At 39.4% G+C, this 22,174-nt stretch overlaps 1 protein-coding gene across 3 annotated transcripts in view; it reads right to left on the reverse strand.

Annotated features, from left to right (window-relative positions):
* HEATR5B (HEAT repeat containing 5B) overlaps positions 1 to 22,150 on the reverse strand; it is a 59,408-nt gene extending 37,258 nt beyond the window's left edge. For 2 of the 3 annotated variants that reach the window (XM_075412697.1, XM_075412699.1), the window contains exons 1-18: positions 22,103 to 22,150; positions 19,265 to 19,433; positions 18,508 to 18,719; positions 16,718 to 16,826; positions 15,518 to 15,667; positions 14,847 to 15,018; positions 14,308 to 14,465; positions 13,013 to 13,262; positions 11,304 to 11,459; positions 9,624 to 9,874; positions 9,076 to 9,187; positions 7,695 to 7,847; positions 7,323 to 7,422; positions 6,526 to 6,635; positions 5,679 to 5,842; positions 3,518 to 3,693; positions 2,191 to 2,296; positions 248 to 438 (exon numbers count right to left, since the gene is read on the reverse strand). In XM_075412697.1, the coding sequence (XP_075268812.1) occupies positions 248 to 438; positions 2,191 to 2,296; positions 3,518 to 3,693; positions 5,679 to 5,842; positions 6,526 to 6,635; positions 7,323 to 7,422; positions 7,695 to 7,847; positions 9,076 to 9,187; positions 9,624 to 9,874; positions 11,304 to 11,459; positions 13,013 to 13,262; positions 14,308 to 14,465; positions 14,847 to 15,018; positions 15,518 to 15,667; positions 16,718 to 16,826; positions 18,508 to 18,719; positions 19,265 to 19,390 (2,696 nt within the window). In that variant the 5' untranslated portion in view covers positions 19,391 to 19,433; positions 22,103 to 22,150. Of the gene's footprint in view, positions 1 to 247; positions 439 to 2,190; positions 2,297 to 3,517; positions 3,694 to 5,678; positions 5,843 to 6,525; positions 6,636 to 7,322; positions 7,423 to 7,694; positions 7,848 to 9,075; positions 9,188 to 9,623; positions 9,875 to 11,303; positions 11,460 to 13,012; positions 13,263 to 14,307; positions 14,466 to 14,846; positions 15,019 to 15,517; positions 15,668 to 16,717; positions 16,827 to 18,507; positions 18,720 to 19,264; positions 19,434 to 21,371; positions 21,425 to 22,102 lie in introns of those variants that run through there. The other variant, XM_075412698.1, reaches the window with a different exon arrangement.
* Between the last annotated feature and the right edge of the window lie 24 nt (positions 22,151 to 22,174).

Below are 22,174 nucleotides of genomic sequence, written 5' to 3' on the forward strand. Positions count from 1 at the left end.
CATCTTAAGTAACTCATCAAAAACTATTCATTGATATCATTTCACATTCTATGTAGTTCAACAACTCAGCTTTTATTCCTGGAAAAATCACACAAAATTAATCAAAAAGAGACTGTTAGAAGGTTTGTTAGATCTACATAATCACAGCATAAAGAGAAGAGAATAATCAATATGGTATTTAAGAGAGGAATCTTGCAAACTACGTTAAATTATACTTCTTTCCTTTTCTAAATCAAAACCAACTTACTTGTCAAAACTGTATTGAGCCATTCTAGCAATGAAAGAGGCTTCTCCAACCACTTGAGCCATTCTGCCAAGAGCTTCACCTGCTGCACATCTCAAAATAGGGTTAGGGTTATCAAGGGCACCCATCACCAGCGTCAGAGCAGATTTGCGGACTTCTTCTGGTCCTAACGTGCTTTTATTCTCAGCTAAACCCTACAAGAAAAACATGTGAAAATAAAGAACCATTCCAAAGCAGGGGAGAAAGGGAAGATACATGAGCAATTTTACCATATTTGAGATCTGCAATTAAAAATTATGCACTTTTGTTCAAATTTGTGGTCATTTATCCTAAAATATACTCGTTAAAAATATTTAAAACTCAAAATCAGCAACAGACTCAGTCTTACGTTTGCCAACACTCTACTTCTTTCACATACAGGAAGACCTGTTGCACCAGTCTTTTTTATCAAATACATTATAGTGCTGCATGCACCCTAGTGCAACCAAATCTGAGCTTGCTGTGCACAGCATACCCCAGAAAAAAAGAGAAGCCTTAAAATCTAACTGCAACATCTCCTTCTGTCATACAGGAAAACCACAGCTCACGTATGTTTTTGCAATAATCACTTAAATCAAAGACATTTCAGATAGACGAAAATGTTTTTTTCTTCAGAAGCAAATCTTTGCAAACATTTATACAGCCTGTTCTATGAACATTCTACGGAGCAATAACACCAAACACTGCTCCTGCAGCTTCTTTGGTTCCCATATTTCATTAACAGCACATCACCTTTCACTACAACTTTCAAGAAGTCTTTTACCTTGGGAAAAATAAACAAACACATGTAAAGTACAAACACTGCATGTATTATAGAGGAAGAAGGTGATGGCTCTACCACATATTCTCTGTTCCTGAAATCTTCATTTCAGCTCTTACAATTTTGACAATTCTTTGGACATTTGGCATGGCATGGGAAATTCCAGGTATCTGCCCCAGAATCTACTTTTCAACTTGTAGCAACATGGTTGATGTTTCTAAGAACAAAGCAAGGAAGAGAGGTGCTGTTTTGCCAATGTATTTTGCCCATCAATCAAGGACATGGAGCCCCAGTAACAGTTAGCCATTTTTTGTACGGCAAAAGTCAGGCAGGAAGAAACTCATCCAATCTTTAATTACAGGCTGGTATTTCTACAAGGGCAGCTTCCTCCGTGCACAGCACCTAGCTGCTTTGAAGATGAACAGCGATGACAATGACAGATGTCTGACAGACTCACGAATTGGAAACTATATAAAACAGCATCAGGAAAAAGCTAGAAATGCCTTAAGAAATGTGAGTAGTAGAAACAAAATCCTACACTCTAAGACACTGTTCCACAAAGCCTTGAAGCAATGCAAGTCACTGAAACCAAGTATTTCTCAGGAATATTATTTGTGACTTGCTGGCTAGCTTCTTGACTTGATAGCACGGGGTGAGATTTCCAAGTGTAGACAGAGAACACAGAGCTGTAACTGAAGTCATGTAAGCATCTAGAATTCTATGCAATATTAGGGAGTCTTACGAATTAAAAATTAAGGCATTCAAAGTGGAAACACAAATCTATTTTTATTTCCATAAGCCTCATTTGCATGATACTCTATGACAGGAAGGGTTTCTTGAGGACATATGATAAAGTACTTAAATCCATGAGCACAGTGCAAATAAAACTACAGGATCAAAAAAAAAAAAGACAAGTCTGAACACTATGGAATGCTGACTACACGAGCCTCATCTATTCTCTGCACTGATACATGCAGAGAAGAGCTTACGCTAATATCTGTATAAACTTCAATTTTGGTATTTTCAAACTTTTGAATGTTTAAGTGGTAACTTTAGTAACGTCCTTCTAATGGCCTTTTGTATCGAATACACATCGATGAATGAAGCTGATGAACTTTGGCATCCATTACAAGTTCACAAGTTTTACCTTCAAGGCACTAAGAACAGCAGTGAAGATATTAAGCTGCACAGCTTGCTGGCGAACACCTTTAGCCTGCTTGACGCATTCAGCAAAGTGATCCAACATCTGTAATCTAAAGCAAAGGAAAGAACATAATTTAAGTTATATTCTCTCAAAATACAAAGTAAAACACAGCTGGTAACAAAACACAGACAATAAAAGGGCCTTTTAAGTTCAGTCACAGAATTTATGCTTCAGGGGCTGCAGAACGTATTCATTTAGATAGAAATGGTAGAGTTATTCTGAATGTCCCTTTGCTGTTCTTTTAGCTCACCCAGAAACATTTACTATTCCTTTTGAAGAAAACACCAGCAAGAGGAAGTGAGTCTTCAGCTACATTTGGCTGTACAACTAGAAAGCTATGAGAACAAGAGTTGAAAAATGCTGCTTCTCCAATACCATTCCAAATAGTGTTACCCTCCATATTCCTATTGTTGTTCCTATTGTTTTCCCCATTTAATCATGCCAGAAAGTGCTACTGGAAGGAGCAGTACTCCCTTAGAAGACACCAAGAACAGAAGTATTGTGAATAACCTGCATTCTTAACTACTCGGCAGTTCCCCAGCCAAATCTTTCCATAGCTAACAACAGATATAGATCAAGGTGAATTACTGCAAGCTGTCCTCAAGTATACCCTGCACTTACCGCAAAATAAGATTGACCACTAGGAAAAAAACTGTTCCCATCAGGATTGCACTGAAGGATAATTATACTTTGAAATGCACCTTAGAGCTGCTTTCACTCCATGCTCAGTGATGAATTACCTAAACTGAATGACAAAAGTAGTCCTGACAACTCATAACTCTGCAAAAGTATGCGGAACACAAAGGAAAATAAGCTGAATTCCATTCCCTCTTTTTCATCATGCATAAAATCATTTGCTGATTATAAATCAAATGGTCTTACTTGTGGAAGCCAAATGAAATTCAGCGGATGCCACTGCTATGTTTTCAATGCTGACTTGAAGTTAATTGCAATGGATATTTTTGCAGGAAATTCTGGCTGCAGAGATATTACTACTGTTAAATGCAGTGAGAAGAGAGAATAATTCATCCTCCACCCCTGAATCTTAATCTTCAAAACTGATAAAACGGAGGAAATCACCTTATTTCTAAACTGAGTGGGCATATTCTGGAATCCTGAGACACAATGAACACCAAACATTGAACTATGAACTTAGAGACAGTTGACATCAAAGTAGATTCTTATTTCAAGAAAAAACCAAAAACACAAAACATATTACTATCCAGAGAACAAGGCATTAGATTCTGAAATTGAACAGATGTAAACTGACCTATGTTTGTAAGAGACATGAGGAAAAACCACACCAAAGAGAGCCACAGATGCATCGATGACAGATACTCCTAAAGGAAGAGGACCAGGTACAGCTTCACCAGCAGGGATGCGCAAATAAATAGAAGATGGATCATGTTCCAAAGCACCACTTCCAGACGCACTGTTTGGCTGAAGCTGCAAAATGCCACATAATATCAATACCTCTGAATATACCTTCACACATAAAATTTGGAACTAGAGCTAACCAAACCAAGCATGCACTAGCTTAGAACAACAGAATAGCTTACAAACGCCTGAAAGCAATGCAGTGTCACCCTGCATACACACATTAGCATTTACAGGGGCAGCTAAATCCCAGAGGGTCAAAGCAGTTAACAGCTGGATAAATACACAAACTATCACTCCTGGTAGTAAGAGAGGAAAATTAGAGAAAAGCAGATTAATTCTGGTACTAATAGCAGCTTCTAAATCATTGACTACAAAGTGACATTTCAGAAAAAAGGTAATTCATTCACTCTGAGTTACAATACTGTATATTAAATGATCAGCTTTGGCTGTAATGATTCCCTACACGGAAAGATTTAGAAGCAGTACTAAAATTACTAATATTCCTATCAACATGAAAATAGTTCCTAGCCATCATTCTTTCAGGAAACACAAATTAAACAATCACGTCTTATCTCTGAAGAAAAACTTATTTTCAAAACTTGTTAATTATTTAATCATTAAACTAAATCTGGTAGGTGTGTATTCTTAAAAGGTCAGAAAACAGAGCAAACACTTGTTGAGACCTCCACATCACTGAAAAATAAAATGTGACCAAGCACAAGAGAATCCTGTGATGCACTACAGGGCTTCAGTTACCAAGTGACTGTTTCACTTGTTAGAGGTTAAAAAAAAAAAGGGGAGGGGGGTGGAACATCCCAGAAAGCTCTGTGTATTGAAGACTGAGCTGGAAGTTTACTATGTCCACTACAATAAACAAGGAGGAAGTTTATAAAAACCCTTTTTTTGCTTTGACATGCTGATCTTTTCTCAGAAACAGTTTCTCCTTGGTTTCGCACACTTGGTATCAGTCTTGGCTTTTGGAGCTGCTAAATCAAGACAGCTGCATTCTGAGAAACCTTGCCATTATTATACAGGCGGCAGCAGAATAGGCATTTTCAGCTTCCCACTTCTTACCCAAGAAATTTCTGAGAAGTTGAGTTGCAAGTTTATGATGGCACAGTTCAGCAAATGCTCAGAACAGTTACTTGTCTAGGGAATACATACAGTTCCCTGAGAAATGAAAAATCAGAGCAGAATTATGTAGACAGAGACAGGTTGTTGGGTATACCCAAACGGACAACCAATTTTTCTCTATGTCATGAAATCCAGAAATATATGAGGGTAAAAGGCTTGAAAAGAGGAGGCCAGACCCTTCCTAGTCATCACAAATTTGGAAAGCAAAAAGGAGGCTATAACCAGATATTATCCTAAACTATTTAACATTAACAAAATGTTCCATATACTACATTTCTTCTCCAAGGATCACATCAAAAATGATAACTGGATCAACATTCCTAGTTGATCTGAAAAATTTTATTGAGAGACCTCATAGCAATACTTGTTTCCTTTTTTAAAACATTTTTAATTCCTATGTTTCAAAGATTCACTTTTTTAGAAGTATGGCAAATTCCTTATAATGCCAACAAAATTGTGTCAACACTCCCAAACGAAATCTAAGATTTCATGCTACAGCTATAAAATCAGTTAAATCTTGTTTTGCTATAACACCATTTGCAATACTGATACTTTGACAGCAGTTTCATCATAAAACATGTTAAGTGGAACTTACATTTCTCCTCGTTCAAAAAAATACATGAGAACAATTGCTAGACTAGGAAGATCAGGCAGGGGGGTGGGAGTGTGCTTTTGTTTTAAAGAAATCAGGTTAGTTCACTACCACAACCATATAAATTGCATGCACTACTCATAGCTCAGCTGTAGGCAGTTTTTAAACAAAATGGTACACTGTAGATGGAAGGACTTACACCTAATAAACCTCTGAAATAAGACTAAGAACAATGCCTGAAGCTTCAGCTTTAGGCGGCTTACCCCCACACACACATCACACAGACAGATAGTGCAGATAATTCGCTATTCTGTTTTTTTATTACCTGGTCTTCAATTGACTTATGATCTGTTTCCTGCAGCCAAGAGCCAAGAAGAACACTATCATCATAATGACAAAGAGACCTCAAGAGTGATGTGGTTGTGTTAGCAGAGTTGTCTGTCAAGGTAAATTCTGCTACCAACTCTCGAAGCAGCGCATTAAATGATCCTAAAAGGATGGACATTAAAAAGAACCATTGCTGCTTCTTCTCCAAAACAATTCAGCTAAAGATGAGATGTTACAAATTAAAGCACTACCATTACCTCGATTTTACAGGTAGCAAAGAGAGAAGCAAACCTGACAAAACCAGAGTTGAGAGTAAGTCTTCAAACAGAATTCTGGGTTCCCAATTCCCAGATCAACACTCTAAACAACAGATCACACCATCCCTTCCAGGATGACAATCCATATTTTGCAAAAATGCACTCATCCACATGATCATGTAAATTTAATGAATTAACAAAAAACAAACAAACAAAACGCAAAAAACTAATCTGTCAGATCAAGTGACAGTGCGTGGCAATTTAATAACAGCATAAATCTGTCTAATAGATCACATCATGTTAAAAAAAAGAAACCACCAGAAACCAAACCTAAATTTTCACTCTCACATCTGCGCTTTGAGTACACTAATAAATTACATACTCTATCTTTTAAGTAACAATGACATAAAACACCTAAATTGGATTTCAGAACATGATCTCCATACCTCTCAATCCTATAAACAGAACGGTAACGGAGATTCCTATTACTCTATTTTGAATTTTATATCTGCTGCAAAGGCAAGCACCAAAAATACACCAAAAAGAGTAAGCAGAATCTTTAATAAAAATTGTTTAAAATATATGTACCTTCATATGTCTTTGGAGGTAACAAAGCCAATATATCATAAAGTCTTAAACGGACCATAGCTGCACTAGCTTTGAGATGAGCTCCATGGGCTTTAATTACTGATGGAATGCTATAGAATCAAAAAAGACAGAGACAGCCAGAAATATTGCAGTTACTGAAAATACAGTATTTTCAGACTTCTTTTCACAAGATACGTTTCTAGCTAAGACAAGAAAATAGTGTTCAGAGAACTACTCTGAGCAGCATTGCTCAAACTATTGATACATTTTTGGAGGTAATTGTACTCAGCAAACTCTTTAAAAAAACAAACAAACAAAAAAACCCCACCCACCCACACTGCTGTAAATTGGAGACATGCACCTCCTCAGAAAAAATACCTATCTTTGACCCAACCCAAAACTGTGTTTTTATTTTTATTCTCTAAAACGTTCAAAGTCTTTTCATTGGTAGACTTCATAACAGGAATGTTTATTGATTAAAATCTATACCAGTATCTTAGTTTTCTCATTTCTTGCACAAGGTTAAGCAAACCATGAATTCAAAAGCTCACCAAACTGCAAATCCAAAACTCTGTTAACAAACTTTACAACAGCAGGCCCTTCAACACAGGCCATGCAACAAAATACTTTTACAAAGCTAATGACTATAAACACAATGTTCATAAAAGTTTTTTCCAATATGGACAAGCAGACACACTGCAGTATTAGGTCAGAATATGAATTAAAACAAGTTAGTTCTAGTATTTCAGGTCCTGGAAAAGACAAAAGTGAACAAAGAGCAAAAGCTGCCTACTTACTGCGACATCATTGTCATGGCACATTCTATGGGTGTCATCAATTTCCTGATCACATCCTCAGTAAGGAGCTCAGGACAGTGAGCAACAAAACTTCTCATAGCTAATAACAAAATAGTTTAAACAAAAATTTTACTGAAACAAGCATGAGCAAAACACAGAGAATATCAAAAACGCAGCAATTTAAAATGTTTATTCAAAGACTGTGTGACGTTCATAAAACTGTATGCCAAAACCAGCTCACACTGATGAAAATCTGACACATCTTACTCATTCTCAAAGAAAGCAGGGAAGTTACGAGAGTTCTCTCTGTCATATTTGGGATCATGTTTTGGTTTACTGCGCACTTGTAATCTCAAAGTTTGAAATTCTTACCACACAGAGCTCCAGCACGGCCTTCCAGCGTTACCTGCCAGGTAAAAGAATCTCCTCTCGCCTTCTCCGCTTCCAACTCCTTCAGAGAACGTGGAAACACATTTCGCCAGAGCAGCAACATCTTAGGCAGATGATACCGTACAACAGAAGGACCTATGCAAAAAAATAAAGTGACTGTATAATAAAAATTTGTACTTAAAACTAAGTGTGAAAAATCTGCCATTAAGGCTTTTGCTCTTTAAGCTGTGCTTCTCTTATTTCACTTCTCTTCTTTATCTCCCTACTTGAACAACGAAAACCATCGGAAAATCTTTCTCGTTTATAGGTTGAAAGTGTGGCAAATAAATAGTATAGGTAAGCCTGATGGTATCAGTACTAAAAATACGAAATTGGCAATTCTATACATTGTCATGTAATATGTAACCACTGCCAACTGTCTTTCTACTATCTTTTTATTCTGACTTCTAATTTTTTTTATATTACTATTTTGAAGGCAAGCTATGTAGCCTATCCTAACTTGCTCATAAAATGAGTAGAAAAATAACTGACAGTTACTGATTATGTAACTAGTTTAACAGTGAAATTTAAAGAAAACTTCTGAAAAAGCTCCAGAAGATCTAGTGCAAGTGCATTAAAAATATATTGGACAAGGACAACCAAAATAGGGCTACACTGTTAGAAAAACATGACAATAAGCTGGCAAAAAAAAAAAAAAAGGAGACAATTTAGAAATGTAAGATGAAACACAAAATGGTATTTGCCAAGAGATCAAAATGCTGCAGAACGCATCAAAACTTCATCACATTTTCCAGTATAAAAACCACCAAACAAAAAAACTCACTATTCCTGCAAAATTCAAGAGTATACTTACAGCCTCTCAAAATACAGCTTCTGGTATTTCTGTGATGGCAGATATGAACATGAGGCTGGCTTTTTTAAAAGGCAGCTGAATGGCTTTTAAACGGACAACGCTTCTAATCAGTACTGTTGCCTATCTAGAGGCACACGTGCAACTTGTTGGAATGCTCACAATGTTTTATTTACAGTCCATTTCTTCTGCATCACAGTATTAAGGAAGGAAAACTATGGGCAATTTTGCCCTTTTCCTAGAATGACTAAAGGTTGGGTTCCTAAAAACAGAGCAAATTCTTTTTAGGTACGACACCTTACACTATCCTTCAGCTTACATAAACACTCATACTTCACTTCTCCCCAGCATAAACAACACTGCTGAAATAGATGCACTAATAACTCTGTTTCCCTTGGTATAAATACTCTTATGCTAGATACTGGACTGATTACATGTAGAGACCATTTGCCACAGTGGATAATCAGAAATGTTGGACAAGCTTTAAAACAAAAAGCAACCATTTTTACAAACCTAAAGTCATAAGTGCTCCAAGTAAAAGCCACCCAGCTTGAGTCCGCTGCAAGGACAGTCTGCTATTTTGTGCAGCAGTTCGTAACAGATCCTCAGCAATACTGACCACCATCTGCACCAATGACAAAAAACAATGGATTTTTGTAAATCAAGCCACTGCAAGCTACTGCTACACATCCACCCTTACAGACCACATATATTCTCAAATCATTTAACTTGACCTTCCATAAAGAATGAATGCAGCTAACATTTCATGCAGATGACTAGTGTTTTGCACATGACAATACAGACAGTAATATTCTCTTCATCAATTACTCATGAACATGCCAAACAAGAATGCAAATTTGAAAGAGAGAGGGGAAAAACGCTGCTAAATACTGCAACTGAAATACTACAAACACACATTCTGGCCACTTCTCTCTTGCTAGGCATAAACTCAATTTCAACAATGCTTTAACTCATTACCATGTCACACATTTTGCAAAGCTATGACTTCTAGATAAGAAAAGGTATCTTTCAGTACACTCAGATGAAACACTCTATCTCACCTTTCCTTTGGCGTGAGGAATACCTAAGGGACACTGATGCACGCCACCTAACAAAGCAGCCATTGCAAAACTGTAGCCACTAACAGCTTCAGGTGAGGTCTTCAGATTGTTGAGTCTTTCTGCACATCTGTCTAAAAATGGAGTCAACTGAAAGGGCAATGCCACAGCTACACACCGCAAACACCACGCGGCAGCAAGCCGAGCAGCCATGCTGGGATGAAGAAGAACTGAAGTGACCGTCTCCAACAGACCTACAGAAAAGAGAGTTTACAGCCTTAAAGTTATGATGTGCTTTTTAATACACATAGACAAGTAAACTGAATCAATACTAGACAGGCAACATGAAGAAGTCAGAATCAAAGTACTTGAATTTTGTGACTTTGCCTTTTTCTTTAAGGAAAGACAGAAGGGTTATTAGCATTATGCTGCTCTGCATGAAGTTTTACCAGCAAAGCTGGAGCTTCCAGAGTCATAGCACTGACTTCTGCTGGTTGAACAACTGAAAAGAGGCCGTAACCCTATATAAGGGAACAGGCACCAGATGAGATGATTCCTACAATCTGCCCATCTTTTACACAGATTGCCAATAACAGAGCAACAGTAAGACCGATCTCTGCTTTTGCTTCGCACTGCAGACAAGCACGTGCTATAGATGTCACTGACCGCTGTACTCCGTTTCTGACGCAGTGCTGTCTCCCCTGCACCAAGTTACCATCCTTCTACAGTTTCCGAACCTCCACGCCTAGCTAATCCTGCTTTCTAACTGTGAGCTCTTCAGTTCAACCTGTCTCCACATCAACGTCTTCCTTAGTCCAGACCTCGAATCTTACAAACTCCTACTTCAAAGCCCCACTGCTGCCTTATCTCTTGCTTTCTCTGTAGCTAGTGAACAACCTCTACCTGCTTGCTTCAGAGCAGCTAGCAGAAACAACACTGAGATACCATCTCCTCTGTTTTTATGGGGCATAGCAGCCAGAAGGAATAAACATGAGCACAATCTTCCCCACCCCATAGCTGGAGCAAAACCAGTATGAGGAGAATGCCATATGTATCAAGACAACAATCCACATAAGGAAATGTCTAAAGGAGCTTGTACTTCTACTGGAAAAAAACACAGGCATCCACAAACTGAAAAAAACCTGGAAACTGCAACACTACAGTACAAACAGATTCAGATGTTAAAACAACCAAGAAGAAAGTCCCATACAAACCCTAGTCAACTTAAGGAAAATAACAAGCTTTTTAAAATGGGACTATCCACATGTTCACCTCCTGTTAAAATACCCTTAACTTCCCCACAAAAATTTGATACCTGAAGACAATACAGCTTTTCAGCAGCAAATATCTCAGACCTTATATATATAAAAAAAATGCATTTCCTACAAAACCATGATCGGAAACAAACCAGTGCTAAAAATCACAACCTTGCAAATTTACTCACCCTAAAAAAGAGCTTCAGGCAGACTTCTATCAAAACAGTTGCTTAATAATTTGTCAAACTTGAACTACAGTTAGGGTACTAAACACCAGGACAAACTTAGCTACCTGGAGTAGCTAAGAGGAGTGCCAGCTTCATCAATTTGTTTCTTACGCATTAATTTATTATTTAACTAGATTGAATGATATTTCATATTCATTTCTCAAATGTCTCATTTAATCTATTTAAATTTATTTGCATACCAATAGAGGGTTCTTGAATAAGAGGAGATGCAGTGGCATTCAGACTCTGAACCAGACTACCCAGCTCCTGGAGGGCACACACCATTACATGCTGGCTTGCAGCTACATCAGCAGCTCCTGATTTATTTTCACTGTTAGCATCATTCACTACCGCTTCTGCAGAAAAGAAAACAAAAGTATCTTGCTTAACTACCATTTGAACCACACTTGAAAACATACAGTTTAGTTTTGGCATCAGCCCTATATTAAAACAAAACCACAAGTTTGGTCGTAGTGTGAACTTGCAAAGCAAATGCGTTCTGAAGAGATACTTTCACAGCTATCCACCAAACACAATCATCCAAAGATCATGAAAAACAGATGCCCAGCAGTTACTTGGCAGCGCACCAAGATTAATACTATAACACAGCAAAAGTAAGTATACACATATGCAGCATGTGTGTATTGTATCTATGTATACACAACAACTAAAAATATAATCTTGACATTATCTAGGCTCTGCATACAAATTTGCATGCATATATATGGAATAAAACTGCAAAAAAAAAAATCCAACCTTTAGTAAATAATTAATCACAACCTTAATCATCTCAAAGTTATCCAAAGATAAGTCCATAGAACCTACTATATGTTCTTTCTCCTACACAGTATCCCAGAAGCAACAACTGCCACTTCAAAGAAAAGGGACTTTAGTATCAGCTTAATGTTTACATGTCTACTACAGCAGAAATTCAGAAAATCGTCCTCCTTATATGAAGGGAAGCAATTATTACCAAATAAAAACCTTTCCAATTTATCATCAAATTCATCAGAAATGCTCAAAAATTGAAGCAGTTCTTCCTACCATTCAAATACACAATGGAATTTCCTGCAACTTTTGACAAGGTGTCAGGAGGAAGAATTTCTGCAACTGTTTCATCTCAGAAATAGCATTTCCAATAGACTTATTTTCCTGGCAGTAATACTTATTGTAATCAGAACCCTTTAAGGTTCCATACCTACCCTATCAAAAAAGAGTTATGAGCAGAACCTGCAAAAGCTTCAAAAGCAATTCCATCTCCATATGTTACTTTAAACTCAAATTAGATGGCAGCAGAAAAGGAGAAGAAACAGATGTTTGGTAAATGCATTGTTGTGCAATTCCAGTTTACTTTCTCAATCTCTAGCTTGAATTAACTCATTTCCTAAGAAACAAATGCCAACACAGTTTTATCAGTCTTTTAGCGATTATATATTCTGCAAGGTTCTGCAAAGGGGCCCCGTTTATCTTCTCTAATTCCAGCCTTCACTTTACATCTTTATTTGTCACCTGTAAAATCCAATGCATATCAGTGTGGGTATTAGGGGGGAATACATCAGGACCTGCAAGATGCTGACCTACAAGATTTTCAACACTGGTGGTAAAGAATGCTGCATGACTTTCAATACAACTTATCCCAAGACAGGTTGGAAATGCCCACTTTTTTCCCCACTTCCATTCTAAGCAAACACAATGTCAAAAGCCATTACAGTGTAACGCGTCAGTTTTATACAATAACTTTTCAAGTAGAACTTACATTTTGGATATCGTATTTCAAACACAAAGCAGTTGAAGTATCTTTTACTGTAACAACAGAACTACTCACAATAGAAGAAAGCTGAGAAATAGCTGACCCAGCATAAGCACAGCAACTTTCAACAGGTTTCAAATAAAGAAAACTGGTTCTCACCCACTGCCTTCATTTGTTTACCAATGGCTTGACATATATCTTTGGCAGCAGCAATCTGTGCTTTCTCCCCGAGTAAGCTGCCCACAGTTGCTCTCAGGATAAAGGACACACATCTTCGAGAATAAACTGCGTCCACGTGAGTTTGAGTTGCACGAGGATGGGACACCAGATCAAGCACATGTGACAAAAATGTAGCAAAGTTGCGCTCCAACCACTGACCTCCTAATGTTGTAACAAAGACAACGTAGGCCTGCAAATTCAGAAGTTACATACAGATCCAATTAAAACTGAAACAAAAGACTATATTCAGTCACTGAAGGCTAAAGACTACAGTTACACTCGTGTGCAATGCTGTTCCACAGCATTATCAGCTAGTAACAAGCAACCCTAAAGAGGCTAAGCAGGACGAATAATCCATTAGTCAGGTCTTTGTCACTGAAGCTAAACTGTTTCCACTGCTAAGACTATCTCCTACACCGCTAAATATACTGTGAAGCACAAAATACTTTTCGGATGCCAGCAAGAAAACCCAGTCCATTGCTCCAAATGTGTCTCTTTTTAAAAATTTTAAGAACACAATGTCAGTAACAGCAGCAACATGAACATGTTCTAATTCACACTGAAGATCAGACATTTTCATGAAGATCACCTGAAAGAGGCTGAGAAAAATAAAACGGTTTCAAAAAGCACTCTACGATCAAAAAAATCTGGGTTTGGCAAGTTACTGCAGCATATTGAAACGTATGTCAGAGTGAGAATGCCTGAATTTGAAGAGAAGCAGCTGCCACCTTTCTCTATCAGACAAGTGGAGCTTACATATTCAGGTTTCACCTACTCCAGACATACAGAAAGAAGAAACACAGTTTAACAAACCAGGGCTGCAAACCTTACTCAGCAGCTGAAAAGAGAGCCAGCACACACAAGAGGACAACCGTGTGTCCTCTCTAAAAAGAAATAAAATTTGAATAGCGAACTAAAGTCTTCAGTATACTAAGTTTTCAAATATTCCTGCAAGGTAATCCCACACTGATCAAATGTGTTTTCCTCAGCACACATTTTAATATATTGTTACTGCACATCAGTAATAGAAGAAAGTAGCTTATGTGAATGACACCACACATACATCTCACAAAACAGGTGAGTCAAATTAGACTTGTAAGTTAAACAACTTACAACTTTTCTTTGTCATAAACAAAGAAAGAACACAAGTGTGTGTTTTTCCTACTAAAAGGGTTAGAATTATGTATAAATGTTACATTATTAAAAAAAAAAAAATATTACAGCTTATGACAAACCTGGGTAACACCAACTCGCACTTCCCTATTGACAGATCCTCCCACTTTTAACATCTCTCCACCACTCTTTAGGAAACCAGATCCTCCTCGCAGAAATCCTGTGGCCATGAGCTCCAAGACCTCCTCAAGCGTGGCTCTCTTCACATTTTGTCGCATCACTTTTGCAAAAAGAAAAGCAATCCTTTAATCCCAAAGCTCTAACCAATACGAACAATGATCTTGAAACCACACTTTTCAATTCAAAATGGTCTTGCAAATATAAATCTAGCCAACCTTTCAGATTACAGCTTGTTTTTGTGCGTAAAAAATAAGCTACTTTTCCCCATTTTTTCCCAGATTTTTAATACTTTGCTCTCTCTTTGTGTGACTACAACAGGCATTCTGCACTCCTTACTCTTTTTAGCCTAGAGTGTATAAAACCAAACAATCCAACTACAAGCTTCCATCTACTGGAACAACAATGTGTTGTGCAATGCTGTCATGTAACACGGTCCTGAAGGTGCAGTTTGTCCACTTGGAAGTGGAATCCAGGACTATACCTGTCGCTTGTTTTGGTATCAGTGCTGTAGCCATGACCGTCCCCAAAAGCTTTGACACTGCAACTCGCACACCATAGTTTGAGTTTTCCAGAGCTTTAAAGCACAGCGTAGCAACATTCTCTAGCTCAGCTGTCCACATAAACACCGCTTCATTTTGTAATTCCAGCAGACACTGTAGGAAAAAAAGACTTGCTGAGCACCAATGGAGACCATTCTTACCTTTTATCTAAGTATCAGTGTAAATGTCAGGTTTATTCAGCAAATATTTTATTATGAATATGAGTTAAATTCACACACACACACTCTCCCATTTACCCAATAACTCAGCTGAGTAAACAGTCAAAAGACTCATGGAATAGGTTAACACATAGATAAAAATACAAAAGGAAAACACAACAAAGGAACTATTTTACCAAAAACCTCTCCCACTGAGGGTCACAGCTAATATATTCTGTCTCATATTTGTTTACAAAGTGGGGAAAACAGTATTACTGTACCTCCACTTACATGAAATAAGTCAAATGTCTGAGGCTTCAGTGTAAATTAGTAAGGACTTACCTTGCCCAAGTAATTATCAAATTTCCAATCGTAAAGAACAGGTCACAGTTCAGCTGCAGGTACTTCACAGTCGAGGCACAAGAATTTCTAGAACCAGTGAGAAACACACTCACCTTAGCCACTGCGCATCGTACAGCCATAGATCTGTCTGTCAACAGAGATCGGGCATTCTTATAAATATCACGGTGACAAGAAGCTGCTGCTCCTCCAAGTCCATTTAGGACTTTCTGTAAACTCATCAGAATTTCACTGCGGCCCTGAGACTGCACACACACAAAAAAACATTTATGCAAAAATGTGAACACAGTACTTGTATCAAGAACCAGGTGCACAATTCTGCATTTTCCTGCTTCTTTGCAGGAGTACTTTTGGAAACGTTGATCATGTAGTTCACTGAAGTCATATACAACTGATATATAGCTGGTTTTATAGCAGTAAGCCCTATGTACAGCTTTACTACAACTGCCTCAGTTGTCCTGTAAACTAAGATGAGCCCAGGCAATACAACAAACTGGCCCTATACGAGATGCTTCTGTTCTGCCCCACCATTTATCTGCTGCAACCCTGGGGAAAAAAGTAAAAACAACTGATATGAGAAAACAGGGAAGCCCAGGTAGTCAACAGCTTCCTACTATATCTGCACACAGGCAGGAACACGGGCACACACACACCAAAAAGAAAAAAACAAAAAAAAAAACCAAAAAAACAAATCACAGAAGTACAATGACACACCTGAAGAAAACAGCTGCCAGGACAAGATCCACATAATCAGTACTCCAGTATTCCTTCTAAATTGTCACAGAGGTCAAAAAAAAAAAAAAAAAAAAAAGAAAGAAACAAAAACCCAACAGAGCTATTTGTGCCACATCAGACCCACTGACAGCCCAGGACACGTTCTTTCAATATTATGATGCGCTGTTTTTTCAGGTTACAATGTATCCTGCTCACATGCAGAGTAACATCTTTGTTGCAAAACTTCAGTGTTTGCTACTCATTTTTTAGACAACTGAAGGTTTATTCCAGGTACCGAACAGAAATCCTAAGGCAGTGGTTAGAAATGGTACACACAACCATTTTACAATTTTAATTACTGATGTCACTATGAAGCAACTACTATAATATTCATATGACACAATTCTAAACTCTTTGCAGTAAAAGTACATGCACATGCCTAACTTAATACTATGTAAGTGATTTGCATTTTTCTACACAGAAAGCAAACAATCTAGACATTTTGGCAAACACCTTTGGAGAAAGCACGTTTCAGTTTAAATGGAATCAAGACCACATATATAAAATAATCTGAAACTTACCTCTGCACTTTTCAGAGACTTTAAAAGATTATTGACTGTTTCTGGAAAAGAACTACCCAGCATTCTGCCCATTTTTTCATAAAATGCTCCAACACATGCCACAGCAGCCCTATGAAAAAAGGCATTAATTGGTGTACTCTTTGTCTGTATCATCTAAATGAAGACAAACACTTAAATAGAAATGTAAGTTTTAATCATCATTGATGAATAAAAATCTATTTATTATCCACTAGTTATACTGGCTGTTTAACACTGTGCATTCAAATAATTTTTTTGTTTACAAAAAAAAAGTAACAGAACAGTTATTAGCTTCTAAGAACACAAATGTATTTGAATGGATATTATTACAGGATCTACACACAGAGTGAGCAGTTCTGGAGAAGATCAGTATATGCTGAAATCTCAGCAAGATCAGGGTTTTGTGTTTCAATAAACTGCCTCTTTTCCAAGCAACTGCAAGATAACCCCTACCCTTTAATACATCCTGACACATTCTTGCAGATACTGAATATTTTTTTTCAAGCCTAAGAACTTAAAATGCATTAAGTTATTGCAACAGCACAAGAAAATTTACAAGCACTGTAAAAATAACTGGATCCATAAACAGGTATATACATGTTTTCTTTGCCCTGCCATTTGAGATTAGGAATATTTTAAGTAAGACTGTACTGCAGTTTTATACACAAATTGCTCCAGGACAGTCACAGAAGCAGCTCTCGAAAACATGCACTTTTTCATCACAAAGGAACAAGCCTTTTTTTTAAAAACTGGAATTCTTGGGTAAACTACTTTTTAGCAAAGTTATCTGCTACAAACTCCTTACGGCCTACCCCTTAACCATCATGTCTCCTACACAATTCTTCTACAGAAAAATCAAAACCAGAAGTTTGAAATCATATAGTAAAAAAAACTTCTTGACTACCACTTGAGTAGGTAGCACAAATTTCAGAGCATGTTATAGTACTAAACCCTTTCCATTTATAAAAGTTCCTCACCGAGCTGCAACAGCTTCAAACAAAAGGAGGACAGTATTTGCCCAAACGGTGACTATTTCTGATTTTCTCGTTAAAACCTACTGTTATGATAATGTCTGAAGGCAACCCCAAACTGGGGTTCACTAGACACTGTGAACATATGAAGCAGTATGTGTGGGTGAGTCCTAAAAACGTTTTCAGCATACGTTGTTTGTGGCATTAACCAAATCCCTACCAGTGAGACTGCTCCTATAAATAAAGACGAACTGGATTACACATAAGGTACACACACCCCCAAGTACACAGACTTTGTTTGAGAAACTCATGTGGTGTATCACAGTAGGGGAACATGAACAGGCAGTGCTTGATCAGGAAAAAAAAAAAAAAACAACCTTGAACATTTGACTAAAATTCTCTTGACTTTGGTAATGCTCTTGCTTGACAGTCTGCAGGTTCCATCTTACATGGGGTACCTGAGCGCAATCAGCAATAATCTCATCAGTGGAATTTCTTCATTGCATTACTTCATAAACTGTTATCCTCTCCATGACATAAGCATGTGAGGAAACATAACATACTCCCTTCCCTAGAGGAGCTTCTCACTTTCAGATAGCCATGTATGTGTCACCTTTGAGTCCTGCCCTCCACAATCTCAATCCTGCTCTTTTCTCTGCTATATCAAGCATATGTAAACTCCAACTAAGCATGCAAAATATAAGTAAACATAACATGCACATATACGGGCGGATTCTTCTGTAACACCCAGGACCCCTTTGCTTAAAAATCATTCCCTTTTCTGTAACAATTTAAACATACAGTTTCGTGGGCAGGTAGGCTGCAGTATCATCTTTGCTCTTGATGATGTCATTACACTTGTCAAGCGTCTGAAAAACAGTAAATGTGTCTCCAATGCTGTAGAGAGCAGCAAGATTTTTTGCTAGTAGTTTTCGCGTAGGTGGCCCAGGGGAGCTGCTGATGAGTCCTGTTAGCTGCTCTACAAGTTTCTTCTGTTTTTCCTTTACATCTGTCTGTTAATGGACCAAAAATAAATAAAACAAGAAAAGTCATTTAATCCTATGTCTTGCAACCACCACCCAGAAAAACCTATCGGAGTGAAATAAATCTTATACGACTCCCACTTGTGTGTAATTCAGCAAATTGCTTGTCCCAGAGATTTGAGATACATTCAGTAATAGCAGAGACAGATGTAAAATGCTCAGAATTAGCTGTTATCCTATTTAACTTTTTTTAAATACTTACTAAAACCACAGTAATACCTTACTAGAACATCTTCTGATTCTCTTTACCATCAAGAATTCCTACTCTGAGAGGGAAGGTTTTGCCTTCCAAATATTTGCAGCAACGAAGAACTCAAACCAAGCTAAGAGTTACACAACAGAGTCATACTGACTGCCTACAATTAAACACTTAAAAGCTACAAACTAATACAGAGGCTATTCAGGCTGAATCTGAAATCATACAGTCACCACCTGGCCATTACCTGTCAACTTTCTCTAGCATGAAATTAATACAAATGTTTTAGAAAGAAAGGGGAGAAAAGCCATTAAGTTACCTTGTTAGCAGCTACCAGCACTTTATCCAAAAATCTTAACCACTCAAAGATAAAGACGGGTCTCTTTGCTTCTGTGATTTGAGCTAATGCTTCTTCGTTCAGTAACAAACTATGAGCCAGCTCCATAACTGGTTCAATTCCAGTATTATTGTAAGCTTGTGTAGCAACTCTAAAACAAAAATGTAAACATTAGTTCAAAGTATAGTACAGCAGTACAAAGCTTTGAAAATTGAGTGAAAATACAAAGATGAAATCTGTAGATTACAATATCATGGTTCCAGCCTGCTTAGACTTGTCTTAGCTAAGCAGTCCCACATAGGAACTACTCACATATCCACAACTGAGTATATCCATTAGTATTTCAGTGAACAAAGCTGTTAATTGTAAAAAGGGCACCTACAGGCAACCTCGCGGTGCTAACTCTTAGCAAGGAAAAATATACTGAAGTCCCTGTTGTCCCCGTTCAAACGGGAAAAAAAAAACAAAACACAAACCACACAACAGAGATAAGAGAGTCATCTCACTGTCTCCTCTTACATAAAACAGATTAAGGATTGTCCCTAATCAAGACCATTGACCACACTCCCAAAGCTTGGGCATGAACCTGGCCACTTTCTCAGCATCTTCAACAGACAAGGTGAGAAGGAGATGAACCTATCACAAACACGACTTTCTGACCATCACAGATTTGAGAGGCAGGAACAGTGACAGCATTTGGCATCACTGAGCTGGGACTTCCCAGACCTCCTTGGCCTTGCTTTATGGGCTGGACAGATGAGACCTCTGAAACCAGCAAGCCATATGTGCGACAGCCTGGAACAGAAGCAGCAGCCGAATGACTGCAAGCCTCCTCAACAGGCAAAATGCTACAGACCAAACACCCGAGATCCCGCTCACATGGTGAGTGCGGTGTAGCAGCAAAGCACTACCAAAAGCACACCATCAGTGTAAGCAGGCACTCTGCAGACAACTTAACCTTCACAAACCACATTTAAACAGTGTTGCTGCTTAATGTGGAACAGCTAGAAAAAAAACAAAACTTACCTAAAAATCACAAAATAATTCAGCAAAAAGAAACCCCAAAAGCAAAAAAACCCAATGCCAAAACCTGAATGCAGCAATGCTGAAACTAGGATCTCGGGTGAAACAGAAAAAGCAAAGCAACTAAGGAGTCTCATGTCAGACACCATCTTTCAGCAGCTGCACCCTTCCACTTGTGCTCTCAAGTGCTCACAGCTGCTTCCTCATTCCTGGCCAAACCCAAAAAATTCTTTAAGTCAAGTGAAGTGATTTAAATTAAACACATATTTTAAAACAATCCCCAGATTAGACAGTGGTAAAGGGTGACGTATTAACAGTACAACTGTACTATGATTCCAAATTCAGCTTAATGATTTGGTGCTGGTGAAACTAAAGCATCACAGTGTCTGTAATACCAAGCTTGCTCTCTACTCTTTGGTATTTTGCATAGCAATATTTTTCACTGCATGCATCTCCAGTAACAGATCAGCAAAGGAACAGCCACATCTGGAAGCACATACAGCCCTCGCTCCGACACCTCTCCAAAGACCTCTGGCTTTTTTTTTTCATATAGTTATAAAGAATTGAGAAGATATTGCCTGTCAATAATGCACAGACACATCGCCTCAAAACACCTCTACATGAGAGCAGAGAGAAAAGCGATGAATGACAGCATTACGACTGTGTGGATATCGTCCCAGAGACCTGCACTGCTCGTCACACCGGCATGCAGCGCAGCACTGGAGTACTGTACGACAGCACAGCTCATCACTGCTTTTCTGCCCCAGATAAGTTTTCATTTTCCCCTGGCCTTTAGAGCCATGAGCCCTGTATGAGCCTTCCACACGATCCCTTAGCTATTCATCTAAATTTAGGAAACACAAGCTCTGAGCTACCAAACCTGCACATCCATTCAGCTGTGCCGCTGAAGCACAAAGGATCAGATACAAGAACAATTACACGAATATTCAGCTAATTGAAGACTTGGAGTCTAACACCCAGCTGTGCTGGCAGGCAATCCAAAGCCGACCTACACTGGCCAAAGCTTTGCTCCAAATGCCAGCGAAAAACGCCTGCCAAGTCGTACCGGTTCTGGCGAGGGCTGGGTCTCACTGTGCACGCCACAAACAATCGATGCACTATGATCTCCCACGGGACGCAGAGCGAACACCGACCAAAGTCAGCCGGCACCCGGCACGTTGTGCCGAAGCACTGCAGAGATTACCAAGCGCTCAGATGTAGCGGGGAAGCTTTCTGCTCTCCGCAGGCCAGACCAACTGCCCAGCTCTCCCTCACGCAGGCGCCTCAGCGGACTGACCGAGAAAGCTGAAAAACGGGCAAGTTTCGGGGCAGTGACGGGCTCCCGGAGACCGGCACCAGGCGAAAAGGCCTCTGCGCCAGCGTCCCTCCGCCGGCACCGGTTACTCCTCTCACAGCCCGCCGCACCGTGCCCGGTCCGGACCCCCGCCGGGAGCGACGCCTCCAGGCCGCATCCCGGCGCCGGCCAGGCACCGCCTTACCCGTGACGGCACGACGCCAGAACCCGGCCAGCCACCTGCGGCCCTCCACACACCCCCCCACCGGACCCCCCCCCGCCGTGCGCACGCCTGGCCCCGCAGGCCTCTCCTCCCGGGCAGCGCCGCGGGGAGGGGAAGCTCCGACCCACCGGCCCGCTCAGCCGCAGCCGCCCGGGCCGGGTCGACACCGGCGGCCTCGGCTGCTCCCGCGCCCCGGCCCAGCTGGCAGGGAGGGAAGCAGGGAGGCGGCGGAGGGACAGGCGTGGCACTGCCCGCAGGCCCGGCGCCGGCCCCGACGCACCTCGGCAGCGCGCAGGTAGCGGCGGAGGCGCATCCGGAAGCGGGAGGCGCGCAGGCGCCGGCGGGCGGGGGC

Source organism: Opisthocomus hoazin, chromosome 2 (genome assembly GCF_030867145.1).
Source record: "Opisthocomus hoazin isolate bOpiHoa1 chromosome 2, bOpiHoa1.hap1, whole genome shotgun sequence".
Classification (NCBI taxonomy): Eukaryota; Metazoa; Chordata; class Aves; order Opisthocomiformes; family Opisthocomidae; genus Opisthocomus; species Opisthocomus hoazin.